Below are 18,290 nucleotides of genomic sequence, written 5' to 3' on the forward strand. Positions count from 1 at the left end.
TAATGATTCTTTTAGTTACTCTGTAGGTTTTTAAAAGATTCCCAATCCTCTATCTTCCGGCTAAATTTTGCTTTGTGGTATGCCCCTTCTTTTGATTTTACATTAGCTTTGACTTCCCATGTCAGCCATGGTTGTACAATTTTGCAATTTGAGTATCTCTTTGTTTTTGGAATACATCTGTCCTGCACCTTCATCATTTTTCCCATAAACTGAAGCTATGCTATGCCGTCATCCCTGCCAGCTCCTTCTAATTTACTTTGGCCAACACCTCACTCATACCACTGCGATTTCCCTCACTCCACTGAAATACTGCTACATCAGACTTTACTTTCTCCCTATCAAATTTCAAGTTGAACTCAATCATATTTTGATCACTGGCTCCTAAGGGTTCTTTTACCTTAAGCTCCCTAACTGCCTCTGGTTCATTACATAGCACTCAATCCAGTATTTCTGATCCCTTCATAGGCTTAATGACAAACTGCTCTAAAAAGCCATCTTGTAAGCATTCAACAAACTCACTCTCTTGAGATCCATTACCAACCTAATTTTCCCAATACACCTGCATGTTTAAATCTCCCAAGACTATCATAACATTGCCCTTTTGACATGCTTTTTTTTTTAAAATTTCCCCTTTGAAATCTGTATTCAACATCCCAGCTACTGTTGGAAGGCCTGAATAAAATTGTCATCAGGGTCCTTTAACCCTTGCAGTTTCTCAACTCATCCCACAAGGATTCAACATCCTCCAATCCTTTGTCACATCTTTCTACTGATTTGATTCCATTCTTTACCAGAAGAGCCACTCCACCCCCTCTAGCTACGTTCCTATCCCTCTGATACAGTGTGTAACCTTGGGCATTCAGCTCCCAACTGCAACCACGATTCAGTCATGGCCACAACATCATACCTGACAACCTGTAATAGTGCAACAAGATCATTCACCCTATTTCTTACTCTCCGTACATTAAGATATAACACTTTGAGTACCGTATTTGCTACCCTTTTTGATTCTGCTCCCCTAATGCACTGATACTCACCCTGCTGACTGCAGTTTTGTCCTATCATCTGCCTGCCCTTCCTGACAGTCTGACTGCATGCTATCTTTGCTTTCTTACCATCTGTCCTAACCTGAGTCCCTTCATTCTGGTTCCCACCCCCTTGCTAAATTAGTTTAAACCCTCCCCAACAGCTCTAACAAACCCACCCACAAAAATATTGCCCCCCCAGGTTCATGTGCAACCCACCCCTTTTGTACAGATCATACCTCCCCCAGGAGAGATCCCAATGATCCAAGAACCCAAGCCCTGCCCCTGCCCCAGCTTCTCAGCCACACATACTTGATCCATATTGCACAGACCTGCTGTGTTAAATGACATTATTTTTAGAACGATTACTGGGTTTTGTTTCCTGCTTGGAACAGATTTTCAGCCATCTCTTCTGATGTGTTGTGTGAAAGAAAGGGTAAAGCTTCTCAGAGAATTTCTCATTGAATGTGTAGAGGAAAGACTTGGTGTTTGCATCGTAAAATGAAACTACCCCTGTATCATAATCAAGATAAACTCCTATCTTCCTGGGAATCTCTTGATAAGAGATATCCAATTTATCATTATCGTTTGCATGGATTTCTTTCTCATTTTGCCCAATGGACCAGAATTTATTCTTTGGTTTTAATGTAAGGTCACCCTTTCTATTTGCATTCTCTCCAGCAATTCCCAGAGACCACTTGTGATTTCCCGCAACTTCTACCTCCCAATAATGTTTCCCTGATGTGAATCCATCTGATCCCAACACACATTCCCAGGCTGTAAACCTCTCCTCATTTTCAGGAACATCTGTCTGGGAGTTCATCAGTCTCACACTCTTCTGATCCTTTGATATCTCCAGTTGTCGATGTGCTGTTTCTGTGTCCAGTTTTATAGAGGCTGCAAGAAATGGGAAAAATTGATAACAGTTATAATGTAGGTTATAAGCTGAGAGTAACCAGCAGCAACATTCAAGTAAGACATCAAATTCAAAGCAAATTTATTATCAAATTACATATTTGTCACAGTAGTATAGCAATTAGTTCACCACTATGACAGCTCAGGGCAATACGGAGTTCAGCGTTCAATTCCAGCGCCCTCTGGGAGCAGTTTGTACGTTCTCCCCATTAACCAGTTAGTAGCTTAATTGGTCATTTTAAAAGTTGTCCTGTAATTAGGCTAGAGTACTAGATGGATGGGTTGCACCTGAACTGAAATGGGAATATCCTGGCCAGGGGGTTTGCTAATGCTACTCAGGATGGTTTATACTAGTTTTGCAGGGGGCTGGGAACCAGAGCACCAGGTCAGTAAGTGAAGGATCAGACAGGAAACTAGATGTCAGGGAAGCTAGAACTTGATAGGTGAAGTCGGTGGGTAGGGGAGTGGCAGGAAATAAGGAGTTGGGAGGTGATAGGTGATAATGGTAAATGGCTGGAGAAGAAGGAATCTGATAGAGAATAGAGAGGAACTTGTGAGAAAGGGAAAGAAGAGGGAACCCAGGAGAAGTGATAGGCAGGTGAGGAGAATAAATAAATAATTTTAATCTATTTATGAGGCCAGCATAGGAAATTGACGATGAGGGAAGGGGAATGGGGAACAAATTACCAGAAGTTGGAGAAATTGATAATCATGCCATCAGGTTGGAGCTAAATCGATGGAATATGAGGTGTTGCTCCTCCAACCTGAGAGCGATCAGTCTCATGGTAATGAAGAGGAGGCCATGGACTGACATGTGGGAATAGGAATTAAAACAGTTGGCCACCTGGAAATCCCACTTTTGGCAGATGGTGTGGACATGCTTGTTGCCTCACCTGAAAGGACTGTTTGCAGTTCCTCATTGTGACCCTCAGACTGTGTCAGGCTCCAGCAGAGCAATCCCAATCAGTCCCAGTCCCCTTCATACTACTACTTTGCAGTCCTGATATGTTTTTGGATTAAAATATACTTTATTCATATTGAAAATGACTTACAAAAATAAAATTTACAGACTTTCTAGGGTTGTTTAGATAGACTTTTGCAAGTGAGGAAAGTGGAAGGATATGGTCATTATGTTGGCTGAGGAGATTCGTTCAGTTGGTCACTCGATCACTAATTTAATTGGTTCTGCACAACATTGTGGTGGAAGCTGGTTGCTGTGCTGTACTGTTCTATGTTCTATCCAGGGGTGTCAAACTCATTTTAGGTCACGGGCCGGATTGAGCAAAATGCAGCTTCATGCGGGCCGGATCAGTCGGACGCGTGCGAATTCAGAATTTTCCCATTCAAGACTACCAAAGCTGAAGTCCACAATCACAGCCACAGTAATCACATCATTTTAAGACACGTAAAAATTCTGTCGAGACTCATAATTGGTGGATCCCAGAATGCAGAGCCAGGTCAAGAGTGCATTTCCCCTTTCAGAAACTAGACTGCAGAAGCCGAGCTGGTCTACCCAGATAGGATTAAAATGCAGAGCTTTAGCGCTCCACTGATGACTATCCTGCTGGTGAAAGTACAGTTTCAGGAAAATGAAACTGAAGACCTCAGAGCAAGGTTACTGTACCAGAGGGACATCAGGGAATGACTGCTGTGTACTCTACTTCACAGAAACATGGCTACCACCCTCCATTTTAGATGCAGCTTCACCATTCTCCGCAAAGACAGGACTGTTCTGTCATTTAAAAGCAGCGGCGGTGGAATATGCTTTATGATTAACTCATTGTGGTGCACAAAGGTGGTAGTTCTATCCCAGTACTGCTCACCCAACCTGGAACATCTGGCTGTCAAATATCATCATTTTAATCTGCCGAGGGAATTTTCTACGAAAATTCTGGTAGTTGTGTACATTCCACTTCAGGCCAATGTCAGGGAATGACTGGAGGACCTAAGCTCTATATTCCTAGTGTCCAAGAAGAGCAGGGTGAACTGGTAATGACAATTTCCAAGTGGCTCTCACACCGACTGTGATGAAGTGCTTTGAGAGATTAGTCATAACTAGAATCAACTCCTGCTTAAGCAGGGACCTGGACCCACTGAGAGTTGCCAATTGCCATAATCATCCAGTAGATGCAATCTCACTAGTTCTCCATTCAGCCTTAGGTCATCTGAACAACAGTAGTACTTACGTCAGGCTGCTGTTTATTGATTGCAACGAAAGCATATCCTTCATTCTAATCAACAAACTCCAAACCCTGGACCTTCCTCTGCAACTAGATCCTTGACCAAAAGCCTGTGCAGATTGGAAATAACATTGTCCTCCTCATGGACAATCAACAGTGTTGGTGCACCTTAAGGATGTGTGCTTAGCCCACTGCTCTACTCTCTCTGCAACCATTAATGTGTATCCAGGCACAGCACAAACAACATCTGTAAATTTGCTGATGACACAACTATTACATATGGTGATGAGGAGAAGCACAGGAGAGAGACAGAGCAGCTGGTTGAGTGGTGTTACAACAATAACCTTGCACTCATTGTCAGTAAGGCTAAGGAATTGATTGCAGACTTTGGAAAGAGGAAGTTGAGAGAACACCCACCATTGAGGAATCAGTAGGGGGAAGGGTGAGTGGTTTCGAGTTCCTGTGTGTCTATATCTCGGAAGGTCTAACCTGGGCCCAACAGCTTGATGCAATTACAAATAAGGCAAATAAGGCCGTGCCTCAGTGGCTCCAATGACTACAGACCGGTGGCATTGACCTCCACATCACGAAGACCCTGGAGAGACTTGTTCTGGAGCAGCTCCGGCCTATGGTTAGGCAACACTTAGACCCCCTCCAGTTCGTCTACAAGCCATGACTAGGAGTTGAGGGTGCCATCGCCTACCTGCTGAACAGTGTCTATGTCCACCTGGACAAGCCGGCGAGCACTGTGAGGGTCATGTTTTTTGACTTCTCCAGTGCGTTCAACACCATCCGCCCTGCTCTGCTGGGTGAGAAGCTGACAGTGATGCAGGTGGATGCTTCCCTGGTGTCATGGATTATTGATTACCTGACTGGCAGACCACAGTACGTGCGCTTGCAACACTGTGTGTCAGACAGAGTGGTCAGCAGCACTAGGGGCTCCACAGGGGGCTGTCCTGCCTCCCTTTCTCTTCACCATCTACACCTCGGACTTCAACTACTGCACAGAGTCTTGCCATCTTCAGAAGTTTTCTGATGACTCTGCCATAGTTGGATGCATCAGCAAGGGAGATGAGGCGGAGTACGGGGCTACGGTGGGAAACTTTGTCACATGGTGCGAGCAGAATCATCTGCAGCTTAACGTGAAAAAGTCTAAGGAGCTGGTGGTGGACCTGAGGAGGGCCAAGGCACCGGTGACCCCTGTTTCCATCCAAAGTGTCAGTGTGGACATGGTGGAGGATTACAAGTACCTGGGGAAACGAACTGACAATAAACTGGACTGGTCAAAGAACATTGAGGCTGTCTGTAAGAAGGGTCAGAGCCGTTTCTATTTCCTGAGGAGATGGAGGTCCTTTAACATCTGCTGGACGATGTTGAGGATGTTCTATGAGTCTGTGGTGGCCAGTGTTATCATGTTTGCTGTAGTGTGCTGGGGCAGCAGGCTGAGGGTAGCAGACACCAACAGAATCAACAAACTCATTTGCAAGGCCAGTGGTGTTGTGGGAGTGGAATTGAACTCTCTGACGGTGGTATCTGAAAAGAGGATTTTACTTTACAACTTTACAACTCCTCCCTCGGAGTGTCAGACACTCTGAGCCAATAGGCTGCTCCTGGACTAATTTCCACTTGGAATAATTTACTTATTATTATTTAATTACTTCTGGTTTTATTTTGCTATATTTCTTCACTATTCTTGGCTGGTGCAACTATAACGAAACCCAATTTCCCTCGGGATCAATAAAGTATGTCTGTCTGTCTGTCTGTCTGACAATGACTATCTTTCTTTTGTTTGATGAGACTTGGTATGTTCCAAAAGACACTGGCAAATTTCAATAGTGGTATTGCGGAAAGTATTCAAACTGGTTGCATCACTGTCTGGTAGAGGGGCCACTGCAGAGGATGGGAAAAAAGCTGCAGAAATGTGTAAACTCAGCCAGCTCCATCATGGGCACCAGCCTCCTCACCATCACGGAGATATAAAGGTGATGCAGTTGTGCTGCTGAACTGGCTCCGTGGCTGTGGATTCACTTTCGGAGACTCCACCTGTGATTTGTTTACGTTTTTACTGTTTGCAGAATTTGATCTTTTCTCACACATTGGGTGTTTGATGGTCTTTGTTCTGTGCTGTTTCTTTCAGTGGGTTCTATTGTGTTTCTTTGTTTTGTGGCTGCCTGCAAGTAGTTGACTCTCAAGGTTGTATAACATGTACATACTTTGATAATAATGTACTTTGAATTTTGAAAAGGTACCGTCCATCATAGGAAGCACAATGTCCTAGGACTTGCCCTCTTCTCATTGCTACTGTCAGAGGAGGAGGTGCAGGAGCCTGAAGACATACACCCAACATTCAGGGACAGCTTCTTCCCCACTGCCATCAGATTTCTGAATGGACAGTGAACCTATGATCACTACCTCAACTATTTTCCCTCTCTGTTTGCACTACTTATTTATTTTGTCAAAATATATATATATTTATATGTTCTTTATTATGATGGATTGGAATGTACTGCTGCCACAAGACCACAGTTTTCTCAACATACGCCGCAGATGTAGACAAACCTGACTCTGATTCTGATGCAACATCAGATGGAGCCAAAATACCCATCGTAATCAATCAAAGATCTTACCTGGATTTTTACACATGATCTCCCAATCTGGAAACAAAAACAGCCAGTTAGTATGGAAAAACTTTCCCTGTACATTGAATTACCATGCAATTCTCCTCATAATGTTCAACCTTCATTTGAATTGGAAGTTTATGATTAGTTTTATTTGTCACATGTACATCGAAACATGAAATCAAAGTGAAATGCACCTCTACATCAGTGACCAACACAGTCTGATGTACTGGGCACAGCTCGCAAGCATCGTTATGCTCCGGTGCCAGTGTAGCATGCCCACAACTAATTCATCATTTTACATCAAAACATACAGTGAAATACATCATTTGAGTTAAGGGGCAACACAATCCTCACTGATTCGATTTGATGTAAAGGACACATTTCATTGTATTTTTGATGTACATGTGACAAGTAAAGCTAATCTTCATTTTTCTTTGAGAGAGCAACGACCAAATTTGAAATTGGATTTAGCTGGGTCGCCCCCGAGGTAGGTCATGTTGTAACTAGGTTGAAGGGTGTAGAACAGACTGCATAATTACACTAACTGGGGGCACGTAAAGTTGAAGTCTCACCCGAAGCTGATTTCCAAAGTAAACAACCCCAGCACAGACACTGTTCTAAAAAAATCAGAAGTTGTATGGGTGCAAAGGGACTGAAATATAATCTGATTCCAGGAATGAAAGGGTCAACACGTGAGGAGTGTTTGATGGCTCTGAGGCTGTATTTGCAGGAGTTTGGAAGAATGGGGGTGTTGGAGGGGATGGGGGAGAGAGAAGCTCAATGAAATCTCTAACATCTCAAAAGGCCTGCATAAAGGGGAGAAGGAGAGGATGTTTCCTATAGTGGGGGGTGGGGTCTGGGACAAGTGGGCACAGTCTCAGAATAGAAGGACATCCCCCCAGAAGAGAGATGATGAGGAATTTCTTCAGCAGGTTTGTGGTGAATCTGTGGATTTCATTGCCACAGACGACTGTGGAGGCCAGGTCTTTGGGTATTTTTAAATGAAGGTTCATAGGTTCCTGATCAGTCAGGGTGAAATGTTGCACAGAGATGGCAGGGTTAAAATGGATAATAAATCATCCATGATGGAGTGGTGGATCAAACCAAAGGGCCAAATGGCCTCTTTATGCTCTTACATCATATTGTTGTTAATTATTTTCAACATTTCAGTTTTATTCACAGCATGACAGACATCCCCCCATTACTACATTCAGATTCATTTATTTATCACATGTACATTGACACATACAGTGAAATGCTTCACTTGTGTTAACAACCAGCACGTCCTGGGGATATATCGGGGACACCCCACCAGTGTCACTGCACATTCCAGGGCCAACATAATTTGACCAAAATGTTCAGAAGAACACATGCAACAAGAATATTAGCACCAACACCAGCTCCAGCAACACCACCTCCACTAACAACAATAACAATAACAGTAAAGCCAGGCCATTGCTCCCTCGTTCCCATCCACCCACTCACTCACAGTAAGTCCTCCAGCTTCCAGAGGGCTCACTGACTCAGACATCTATCATATGATAACACTGAGATGGTCTTCCTTGGTGATATCCCTCCAATCTACTTCCCACCCTCTCTAACTATGCCCTGCCACTATTTGTTCTGACTCTCACCATTCTGCAGCTTAGAGGAGTTTAAACTGATGGTGCACAGGGAATCTACGTTCCTCAACATTTTCATAACATTTCTGTTAAATATTATGACTTACCTGACTCAACAAGAGGTTTCCAGTGGCCTAAAAAAATTAAGAAAAATATACTTTTGTTACATCGTCAAAACTCAATCTAAAACACCGGTGTAATAATAATCAATCAGAAATAAGCTCTACAGTTGTCTAGGGGTAATACTGAGTCCAATTGAAATATAAAGAGTCACTCAGAAGTTTGCAGGCTTTTCCCTTTTGGGAACCGCTGGGGTTTCACATTGTGGAGAGAGAGAGATGCGAAAAGCTGCAGAAAAAAAGCATGAAGGAGGTGTGGGATGGGATGAAGATCATCACCGGATGCAGTGCAAAGCGGGGGGCGAACATAAGTGGAGATGTGGAGAAAGCGAACCAGCTGAACAACTTCTTCAACAGGTTCGACAGCTCAATCTCATCCTCACCGCAGAAATCCACACCAGGCTTACTTCCCTCACAGGAAAATAGCCACTCACAGGAGACCTTGCCCACGCCCAGGATTACGGCTGCACAGGTGGAAGGTCAACTGAGGAAGATCTGTACCAGCAAGGCGGCTGGACCGGATGGAGTTTCCCCACGATTACTGAGGGCCTGTGCGACTGAGCTGGGAGAACCACTACAGCGCATCTTTAACATGAGCCTGGAGCAGAGAAGAGTACCCAGAAAGTGGAAAACATCCTGTATTGTCCCGGTACCGAAGAAACCACAACCAAAGGAGTTGAATGACTTCAGACCTGTTGCCTTGACGTCGTACGTTATGAAGACCATGGAGAGGCTGATAATACAGAATCTGAGGCCACAAACCAGGCACGCCCAGGATCCTCTTCAGTTTGCGTATAAGGAGAAGGTGGGAGTGGAGGATGCTATCACGTATTTGCTGCACAAATCACTCTCTCACCTAGAGGGGGTCAGTTGTGCTGTGAGGATTACATTCCTTGACTTCTCTAGTGCCTTTAACACCATCCAGCCCAAGATCTTAAGGCACAAACTAACGGAGATGGGAGTAGACCCTCACATGGTGGATTGGATAGTGGACTACTTGACAGATAGACCTCAGTATGTGCGGTTGGGAGACTGTAGGTCTGACACGGTGGTCAGCAGCACAGGGGCGCCGCAGGGAACCGTACTCTCTCCGGTCCTGTTCACCCTGTACACATCAGACTTCCAATATAACTCGGAGTCCTGCCATGTGCAGAAGTTCGCTGATGACACGGCCATAGTGGGGTGTGTCAGGAATGGACAGGAGGAGGAGTATAGGAAACTGATACAGGACTTTGTGATATGGTGCAACTCAAACTACCTGCGTCTCAATATCACCAAGACCAAGGAGATGGTGGTGGACTTTAGGAGATCTAGGCCTCATATGGAGCCAGTGATCATTAATGGAGAATGTGTGGAGCAGGTTAAGACCTACAAGTATCTGGGAGTACAGTTAGACGAGAAGCTAGACTGGACTGCCAACACAGATGCCTTGTGCAGGAAGGCACAGAGTCGACTGTACTTCCTAAGAAGGTTGGCGTCATTCAATGTCTGTAGTGAGATGCTGAAGATGTTCTATAGGTCAGTTGTGGAGAGCGCCCTCTTCTTTGTGGTGGCGTGTTGGGGAGGAAGCATTAAGAAGAGGGACGCCTCACGTCTTAATAAGCTGGTAAGGAAGGCGGGCTCTGTCGTGGGCAAAGTACTGGAGAGTTTAACATCGGTAGCTGAGCGAAGGGCGCTGAGTAGGCTACGGTCAATTATGGATAACTCTGAACATCCTCTACATAGCACCATCCAGAGACAGAGAAGCAGTTTCAGCGACAGGTTACTATCGATGCAATGCTCCTCAGACAGGATGAAGAGGTCAATACTCCCCAATGCCATTAGGCTTTACAATTCTACCGCCAGGACTTAAGAACTTTTTAAAAGCTATTATTAATGCTTTTTGAGAGAGTGATTTAGATGCATATCATATTTTTTTTACTGAGTTAAGTATTGTATGTAATTAGTTTTGCTACAACAAGTGTATGGGACATTGGAAAAAAAGTTGAATTTCCCCATGGGGATGAATAAAGTATCTATCTATCTATCTATCTATCTATCTATCTATCTATCTATCTATCTATCTATCTATCTATCTATCTATCTATCTATCTATCTATCTATCTATCTATGTATCTAGATGGTTGAGAAAGGATAAACACTTGCCCGTTGTCTTTACAGAGCAAATCCTTGGAATCAGGGGAGCAGACTTCCCCGTTGTCAGTTAAAAGCGGTCTTCCGATGGTTCTAGCCACAGATTCAAAATTTGGAATCTAACGCACGTGGCTTCCTTCAAAATGGCTTCCCGCTCCCACGGGAATCGGTATCGTGCTTCCTTGGTGTCTCCTTGGTGCGTCTAAGGGTTGTCCCCCCCCCCTCAGACCCTCCTTTATACTTCTTCACGGGATCGCAGGTGTCAATCAGGTTGCAGGTGATGCGATCTCTCTCTCAACCAACCCACTTTGCCCGAGGGCTTTTCACGTGGTCTCCATGAGACAATAGTCAATGTCGCCTTTATTCTGCTTCTTGGGAGAACATGGTCTTCCGCACGTCTCTCTCTCTCTCTCCCATTTCCTGTGTCTATCAGCACGTCTCTCCCCCTCTTGGGTCAGTTGACCCCCCTCTTGACTAGGGCTCTTGCGATTCTCACAAAGGAGGGGGCCGAGGTCGTAACACTTTAATAACCTTATTGGTCATTTTCTATGATAGCTCAAGGTCAGGGTGGGTAACTTTACTTCCCTGGCAGAGGAGGTGAACGTAAGTGAAAGACTCAGGCTCAACGTACAGACTCCATTTCAATGCAATGCCGTGGGGTGCTGTGCTGATGGAGAAGTGATCTTTTCATAGAAATATTAAATGGAGGCCCAGACTGCGCTTTCTCAGTTGGAGCGAAACATAACAGGGTCATTCTCTTGGTTTGTTAGTCAGTTGATATCCTGCAGTCGACATCTCCACAGAGTTCTCTGTGTCTACAGCATAGAAGCAGGCCCTTCAGCTCATCTAGTCCACAAAACGTCAGTCAGCCTAATCCCATCAATCTGCACTCCATATCCCTCCCATCCGTGTACTTACCTAAACTGCTCTTAAATGTTGAAATTCAACCTACGTCCAGCACTTCTGCTAGCTGCTCGTTCCACACTCACACCACCCTTTGATGAAGAAGTTCCCCCTCAGTTTCTCCTTTAAATATTTCACCCTTCACCCTTAACCTATGAACTCTAGTTGTAGTCTCATGCAACCTCAGTGGAAAAGCCTGCTTGGTTTACTCTATATGTACCACTCATAATTTTGTATACCTCTATCAAATCTCCCCTCATTCTCCTGTGCTCCAGGAAATTAAGTCCTAACCTATTTACACTTTCCCTACAACTCAGATCCTGAAGTCCTGACAACATCCTTGTAAACTTTCTCTGTATTCTTTCAATCTTATTGATATCTTTCCTGTAGGTGGGTGATCAGAACTACACACAACAGTCCGAATTTAGCCTCACCAGCACCCTATTCAAATTCAACATAACATCCAGCTTCAACACTCAATACTCTAATTTAAGAAGGCCAATTTTCCAAAGATCTTTTGATGAAACTGTCTGTCTGTGATGCCACTTTCAAGAAATCATGGATCTATTTTTCCAGACAAACAGACGTACTTTATTGACCCCGAGGGAAATTGGGTTTCGTTACAGCCACACCAACCAAGAATAGTGTAGAAATATAGCAATATAAAACCATAAATAATTAAATAATAATGTTAATCATGTCAAGCGGAAATAAGTCCAGGACCAGCCTATTGGCTCCACAAAGCAATGTCCCCTTGGATCCCATGCCTCATTACTTTCTCAATAAGCCTTGCATGGGGTACCTTATCAAATGCCTTGCTGAAATCCATATACACTACATCTACAGTTTTTCCTTCATCAAGGTGTTTAGTCACATCCTCAAAAAGCTTGTTGAGCTGATGCTATCAATGTCCCGCTGTATCTGTGCTGTAGTACTCTGTGATTCATTTTATGACTCTGGAGGCATGGGAAATGAACATCAGGTTGTTCTTCCTTTATTCCCCATTTTGAAAAGTTGCAAGTCACTTATATTATGTAAATTCAAGCAAAAACGGTTTGTGTTTGCTGTGTGATTAAATTGAATGTCACATCTTTGTACAGTTTGAAAGAGCCTTTCCCCATGCAATATCTCACAAGGACACAGATCTTGAAACCAAGGTTGGTACTTACAGATCCACACTGATGTTACAGAGTTGGATTAAATAATAACCAGGCAGCCTACAGAGAAGAAGTCATCAGCCTGACACAGTGGTATCAAGAAAACAACTTCTCCCTCAATGTTGCGGACTGCTTGAAGAATGGAGACAGGGTAAACCCTATAGACGTAAACGGATCTGGAGTTGAGAGCCTGAACAGCTTTAAGTTCCTCGGCATACACCTCGGCACTGCCAGGTGTGCTGGTAGGGGCAGACATATTGGAAGCATTAAAGAGACTGTGAGATAGGCACATGGATGAAAGAAAAAAATGAGAGTTAAGTGGGAGAGAAGGGTTGTATTGATCTTGAAGTAGGTAAATGGTTGGCACAACATTGTGGGCTGAATGGCCTGTACTGTGCTGTACTGTTCTACCGTAGGTTCTATGTTCTAATCAAATTCAGATGATCAGAGAACTAACAGACCCTCAGTCCTAAATGACTCGCCACTATATTTGAGGTGATGGGGAAATGCATTATTCTGGGATACAGATCTCCATATCCTTTACAAACAGAGGCTGTGTGTTTAAGTAATCTTACGAATCTCCCTCCACTTTTTAGCTTTTTAGCAAACCTTTTAGCTAACCACCAAGCTTTTTAGCTGGATGTTGTAGGAGAATAGGGCTTTGTCATGTTTTGTTACTGTAAAGAGTTGACATTGCATGTGTGGGATTGGAGTGTAGAGCTGATATTTTTCTTGTTGTTTACCTTTCCTATGCTTGCTTATAATTTTATATAATCACCGATGTGTAATGAGAAGCCACATAATACAACAAAAATTAGTGGGAAGTTAGAGGATTTGGAAACTTTTAAAAACCAAAAGGCGGCAACTAAAAAAATCATAAAGAAGGAAACAATAGAATATGAAGGTAAGCTAACAGATAATATTAAAGAGGATACTTCAGATAGATAAAGTGTAAAAGAGAAGCAAGAGTAGATATCGAACCACTGGAAAGTGATGCTGGAGAGGTAGTAATGGGGCAAAGAAATTGTGGATGAACTGATTAAGTATTTTGCATCAGTCTTCTCTGTGGAAGACACCAGCAGTGTGCCAGAAGTTCCAGAGAGTCAGGGGGCAGAAGTGTGTGAAGTTGCCATTAATGGGCAGAAGGTTCTTGGGAAACTGATGGTAGATAAGTCACTTAAACCAATGGTATACATCCCAGGGTTCTGAAAGGGGTGGCTGAAGATATTGTGAAGGCACATATAATGATCTTTCAAGAATCAGTAGGTGAGGCCTCATTTGGAGTATTGTGAGCAGTTTTGAGCCTCATAACTAAGAAAAGATGTGCTGCCATTGGAAAGGGTTCAAACAGGTTCACAAAAATGATTCCAGATCGGAAAGGCTTGTCATGTGAGAAGCATTTGATGGCTCTGGGCCTCTACTCACTGGAATTCATAAAAATGAGGAATGACCTTATTGAAACTTATCGAATGTTGAAAGGCCTGGACAGAGTGGATGTGGTGAGGATGTTTCCTATGATGGGAAGCCTAAAGACCAGAGGGCACAGCCTCAGAATAGAGGGATATCCATTTAGAACAGAGATGAGGAGAAATTTCTTTAGCCAGAGAGTGGTGAATCTGTGGAATTCATTGCCACAAGTGGCTGAGGAGGCCAAGACACTGAGAATATTTAAGACAGAAGTTGTTAGATTCTTGATTAGTCAGGGCATGAGAGAATACAGGGAGAAGACAGGAGATTTGGGCTGAGAGAGAAAATGGATCAGCCATGATGAAATGGTGGAGCAGACTTGATGGGCCAAATAGCCTAATTCTATATCCTATATCTTATGGTCTAAATGCTTTGTCAATTTTCAGTACATCATTTAACAACCCTGTACTGCAGCTTCAGCCGCTGGTGCCTTACTGAAACCTGTCAAATACTGCAAGGCTGAGGTAGATTAGATGTGTCCAACAGTGGAGGAGTCTAGCACTAGAGGGCACAGCCTCAAAAAAATTAAGGACGTCCCTTTAGAACAGAGATGAGGAGGAATTCCTTTAGCCAGGATACAGGGAGAAGGCAGGAGAATGGGGTTGAGAAGGATAATAAAATAGCCAAGATGGAATGGTGCAGCAGACTCGATGGCCTGAATGGCCTAATGTCTTACTATACCTTATGGTCTCTTTACAAGGCACATCTACAAGAGCTGGGAGTTTATTCATTGTTATAGTGCATTTATTTCAGTTATTATACACTCACCATACTGTTTGATGGATTTGTCATCTTCTAGACCTAGAAAATTCAACAAGGGAATTGTAGTCAATATAAACACCAGCAGATCTCATTAACATCTATTTTTGCTTATAATTATGAATGAATAGAGTGAATTCTGCATTTCAAAACTGAACGAGTAATTGCACCAGCGAATGCAAACTCCAGTACTACAGAAGGAATGTCAGGTCCATAACTGTTGCTGTATCCAAAGCTATCAGTCATTATTTGATATCCCATGGGGTGAATCTTATTGGCTGACAACTGGCTTCTGGGATGGAGGGAATTCGGGGAGGAAGACAAATTAGATTAACGAGCTCTACTCCTGTTAACCTTTAGTTCTGCAGGACCAGGCACCGTCTGGCAACACTGAGCATTAACTTGATCTACAGGTTTCGGGGACAATGGGGAGAGTTTCCAGTGTGAAGGTGTCACTTTATCTCCAGAAACACCACACGTGGTCAGTTTTGTAATGTGGCCATGGACAGATCCATTTGCCATAAGGAGATGTCATTCTTGCCAATCAAGTAAGTTCATCCCCTCACGATTGTTTGCACATTTCCACTTGCGGATCCAATTTTTTTAAACTTATTTTTATTTACTTAGAGATACAGCACAGAATAGGCTCTTCCTGCCCTTCAAGGAGTGCTGCCAGCAATCCTCAATTTAACCCGAGCCTAATCACAGGATAATTTACAATGACCAATCAATCTATTAATGGGTATTGCAGCACCGAAAGGAAACCCACACATTCCCCAGGGAGGACACAGAACACCGGACTGGACTCCGATGCCCCGAGCTGTAACAGCATTGCGCTAATCACTACCGTCCTAATATGGCATCCTGGTCCTTCGTGCCTTGACCACTTTGATCAGTGACCATGCTGCCAAGTGATTCCTGAAGGGAGAGGCCCTCTACCCAGGGTTTGTTTTGTACAATTACTATTTTCAGTGCTTCTTCCATACATGTTGATCATTGAGCAGTACGGTTCCATTGGCTGAGAAGGTCACTGCTGGGTAGTTGGCAGGAGATGTCCATGTCCATGTTGAACCCAATTCTACTGGATATTACGGGATCGGTAGTCAATGCTCGGACTCCAGTGCTACCTGCTCCCATAAGTATCGGTCTCACTGTTGGGGCAGTTTTGCCAGCAGGACAGGAAGTACCTAAGGACAACAGCAGTCAACTCCAGAATATTGCCTACAAGGGCTGCCTTGGTCAGTATAACAGATTAGCTTTGTTTATCACCTGTACATTAAAACACACAGTGAGGTACATTGTCTATATCAATGACCAATACAGTCTGTGAAAAGCTGGGGGCAGCCTGCAAGTGATGCTGTGCTAACACAGCACGACTAGAACTCACTCATCCTGACCCTAACAGCTCAGTGTGGAATGTGGGAAAAAAATCAGAATACTGTATTTCACAGGGAGAATGTACAAAGTGCTTACAGAGAGTGGCAGGAACAGTACCCCAACCTTCCAATGGCATGCACTAGAATACAAAGTCGAGGATGTAATGCTTTGGTTTTACACAGCATTGGTCACACCAACCCAGGAATACTGAGAGCAGCTTTGAGCTGCTTTTCTAAGAAAAGATGTGTTGGCATTGAAGAGGGTCAAGAGGATTTTCACGAGAGTGATTCCAGGATTGAAAGGGTTAACGTGTGGGGATAGTTTGATGGCTCTGGGCCTGTACTGACTGGTGTTTTGAAGAATGAGGCGGGATCTTATTGAAAGCTATTGAATATTGCTAGATAGACTGGATGTTTCCAATAGTGGTGGAGACTAGAATGAGAGGACTCAGCCTCAAAATAGAAGGATGTTCCTTACAACAGAGATGAGGAGGAATTTCTTTAACTGGGGGTAGTGTCTCTGTGGAATTCATTGCCACAGATGGCTGTGGAGACCATCATTGGGTATATTTACAGGACAGGTTGATAGATTCTTGATTAGTCAGGGCATCAAAGGGTACAGAAAGAAGGCAGGAGAACGTGGTTGAGAGGGATAATAAATTAGACAGGATGGCATGGTAGAAGGGCTGAGTGGCCTAAATTTGCTTTAAGTGGCCAACAGATCCCTTTTGTGGGGGATCTCTGAAAATACAAACAACTGTCCTCAAATGTCCTCCGGGAGACCTTTGCAAGGACAACTGGACTGGAACTGACGATGTCAGAATTCAGCGCGTGGGTTGATACCAGGTGGAGTATCTGCTTATATCGTTCTTTTGCTTTAACACTGGATGTAGCACAACTGAGCAGCTTGCTAGGCCACTTCAGAAACAGAATGGATTCCGATTCAGATTTATTTATCTCATTATGTCGAAACAGACAGTGAAACGTGTCTGCAACACACACAAAATGCTGGGGGAGCTCAGCAGGCCAGGCAGCATCAAAGGAAAAAAGGAAACAGTCGATGTTTCAGCCTTCATCAGGACTGGAGAAAAAAGATGAGAAGTCAGAGTAAGAAGGTGGGAGAGGGGAGGAAGAAATACAAGGTAGTAGGTGACAGGTGAAACCAGGAGAAGAGGCGGGTGAAGTAAAGAGCTGGGAAGTTGATTGATGAAACAGATGAAGGGTTGGAGAAGGCAGAATCTGATAGGAGAGGGCAGAATGCCATGGAAGAAAGTGAAGTGTGAGGAACCCCAGAGGGAGGTGATGGGCAGGTAAGGAGGGAGAGGGAAATGGGAATGGGGAATGATGAAGTGTGAGGAACACCAGAGGGAGGTGATGGGCAGGTAAGGAGGGAGAGGGAAATGGGAATGGGGAATGATGAAGTGTGAGGAACACCAGAGGGAGGTGATGGGCAGGTAAGGAGGGAGAGGGAAATGGGAATGGGGAATGATGAAGTGCGAGGAACACCAGAGGGAGGTGATGGGCAGTTAAGGAGGGAGAGGGAAATGGGAATGGGGAATGATGAAGTGCGAGGAACACCAGAAGGAGGTGATGGGCAGGTAAGGAGGGAGAGGGAGAGGGGAATGGGGAATGATGAAGTGCGAGGAACACCAGAGGGAGGTGATGGGCAGGTAAGGAGAGAGAGGGAAATGGGAATGGGGAATGATGAAGTGTGAGGAACACCAGAGGGAGGTGATGGGCAGGTAAGGAGAGAGAGGGAAATGGGAATGGGGAATGATGAAGTGTGAGGAACACCAGAGGGAGGTGATGGGCAGGTAAGGAGAGAGAGGGAAATGGGAATGGGGAATGATGAAGGAGGGTTGGAGGTGTGACTGCAAGTTTGAGAAATCAATGTTCATGCCATCAGGTTAGAAGCTACCCAGACGGAATATAAGATGTTGCTCGTCCAACATGTGTGGCTTTGTTGTGCAGTCGAGGAGGCCATGGGCTGACATGTTGGAATGGGAATGGGAA

General features: G+C 44.1%; 1 protein-coding gene across 1 annotated transcript in view; it reads right to left on the bottom strand.

The window, feature by feature from the left end:
- Positions 1-295: 295 nt before the first annotated feature.
- LOC140720513 (butyrophilin subfamily 1 member A1-like) overlaps positions 296-18,290 on the bottom strand; it is a 52,661-nt gene continuing 34,666 nt past the window's right edge. The window contains exons 6-9 of the mRNA XM_073035360.1: positions 14,911-14,943; positions 8,471-8,497; positions 6,748-6,774; positions 296-1,922 (exon numbers count right to left, since the gene is read on the bottom strand). Coding sequence (XP_072891461.1) covers positions 1,366-1,922; positions 6,748-6,774; positions 8,471-8,497; positions 14,911-14,943 — 644 coding nt within the window. The 3' untranslated portion in view covers positions 296-1,365. The remainder of the gene's footprint in view (positions 1,923-6,747; positions 6,775-8,470; positions 8,498-14,910; positions 14,944-18,290) is intronic.

The sequence above is a fragment of the Hemitrygon akajei genome, chromosome 2, assembly GCF_048418815.1.
Source record: "Hemitrygon akajei chromosome 2, sHemAka1.3, whole genome shotgun sequence".
NCBI lineage: Eukaryota > Metazoa > Chordata > Chondrichthyes > Myliobatiformes > Dasyatidae > Hemitrygon > Hemitrygon akajei.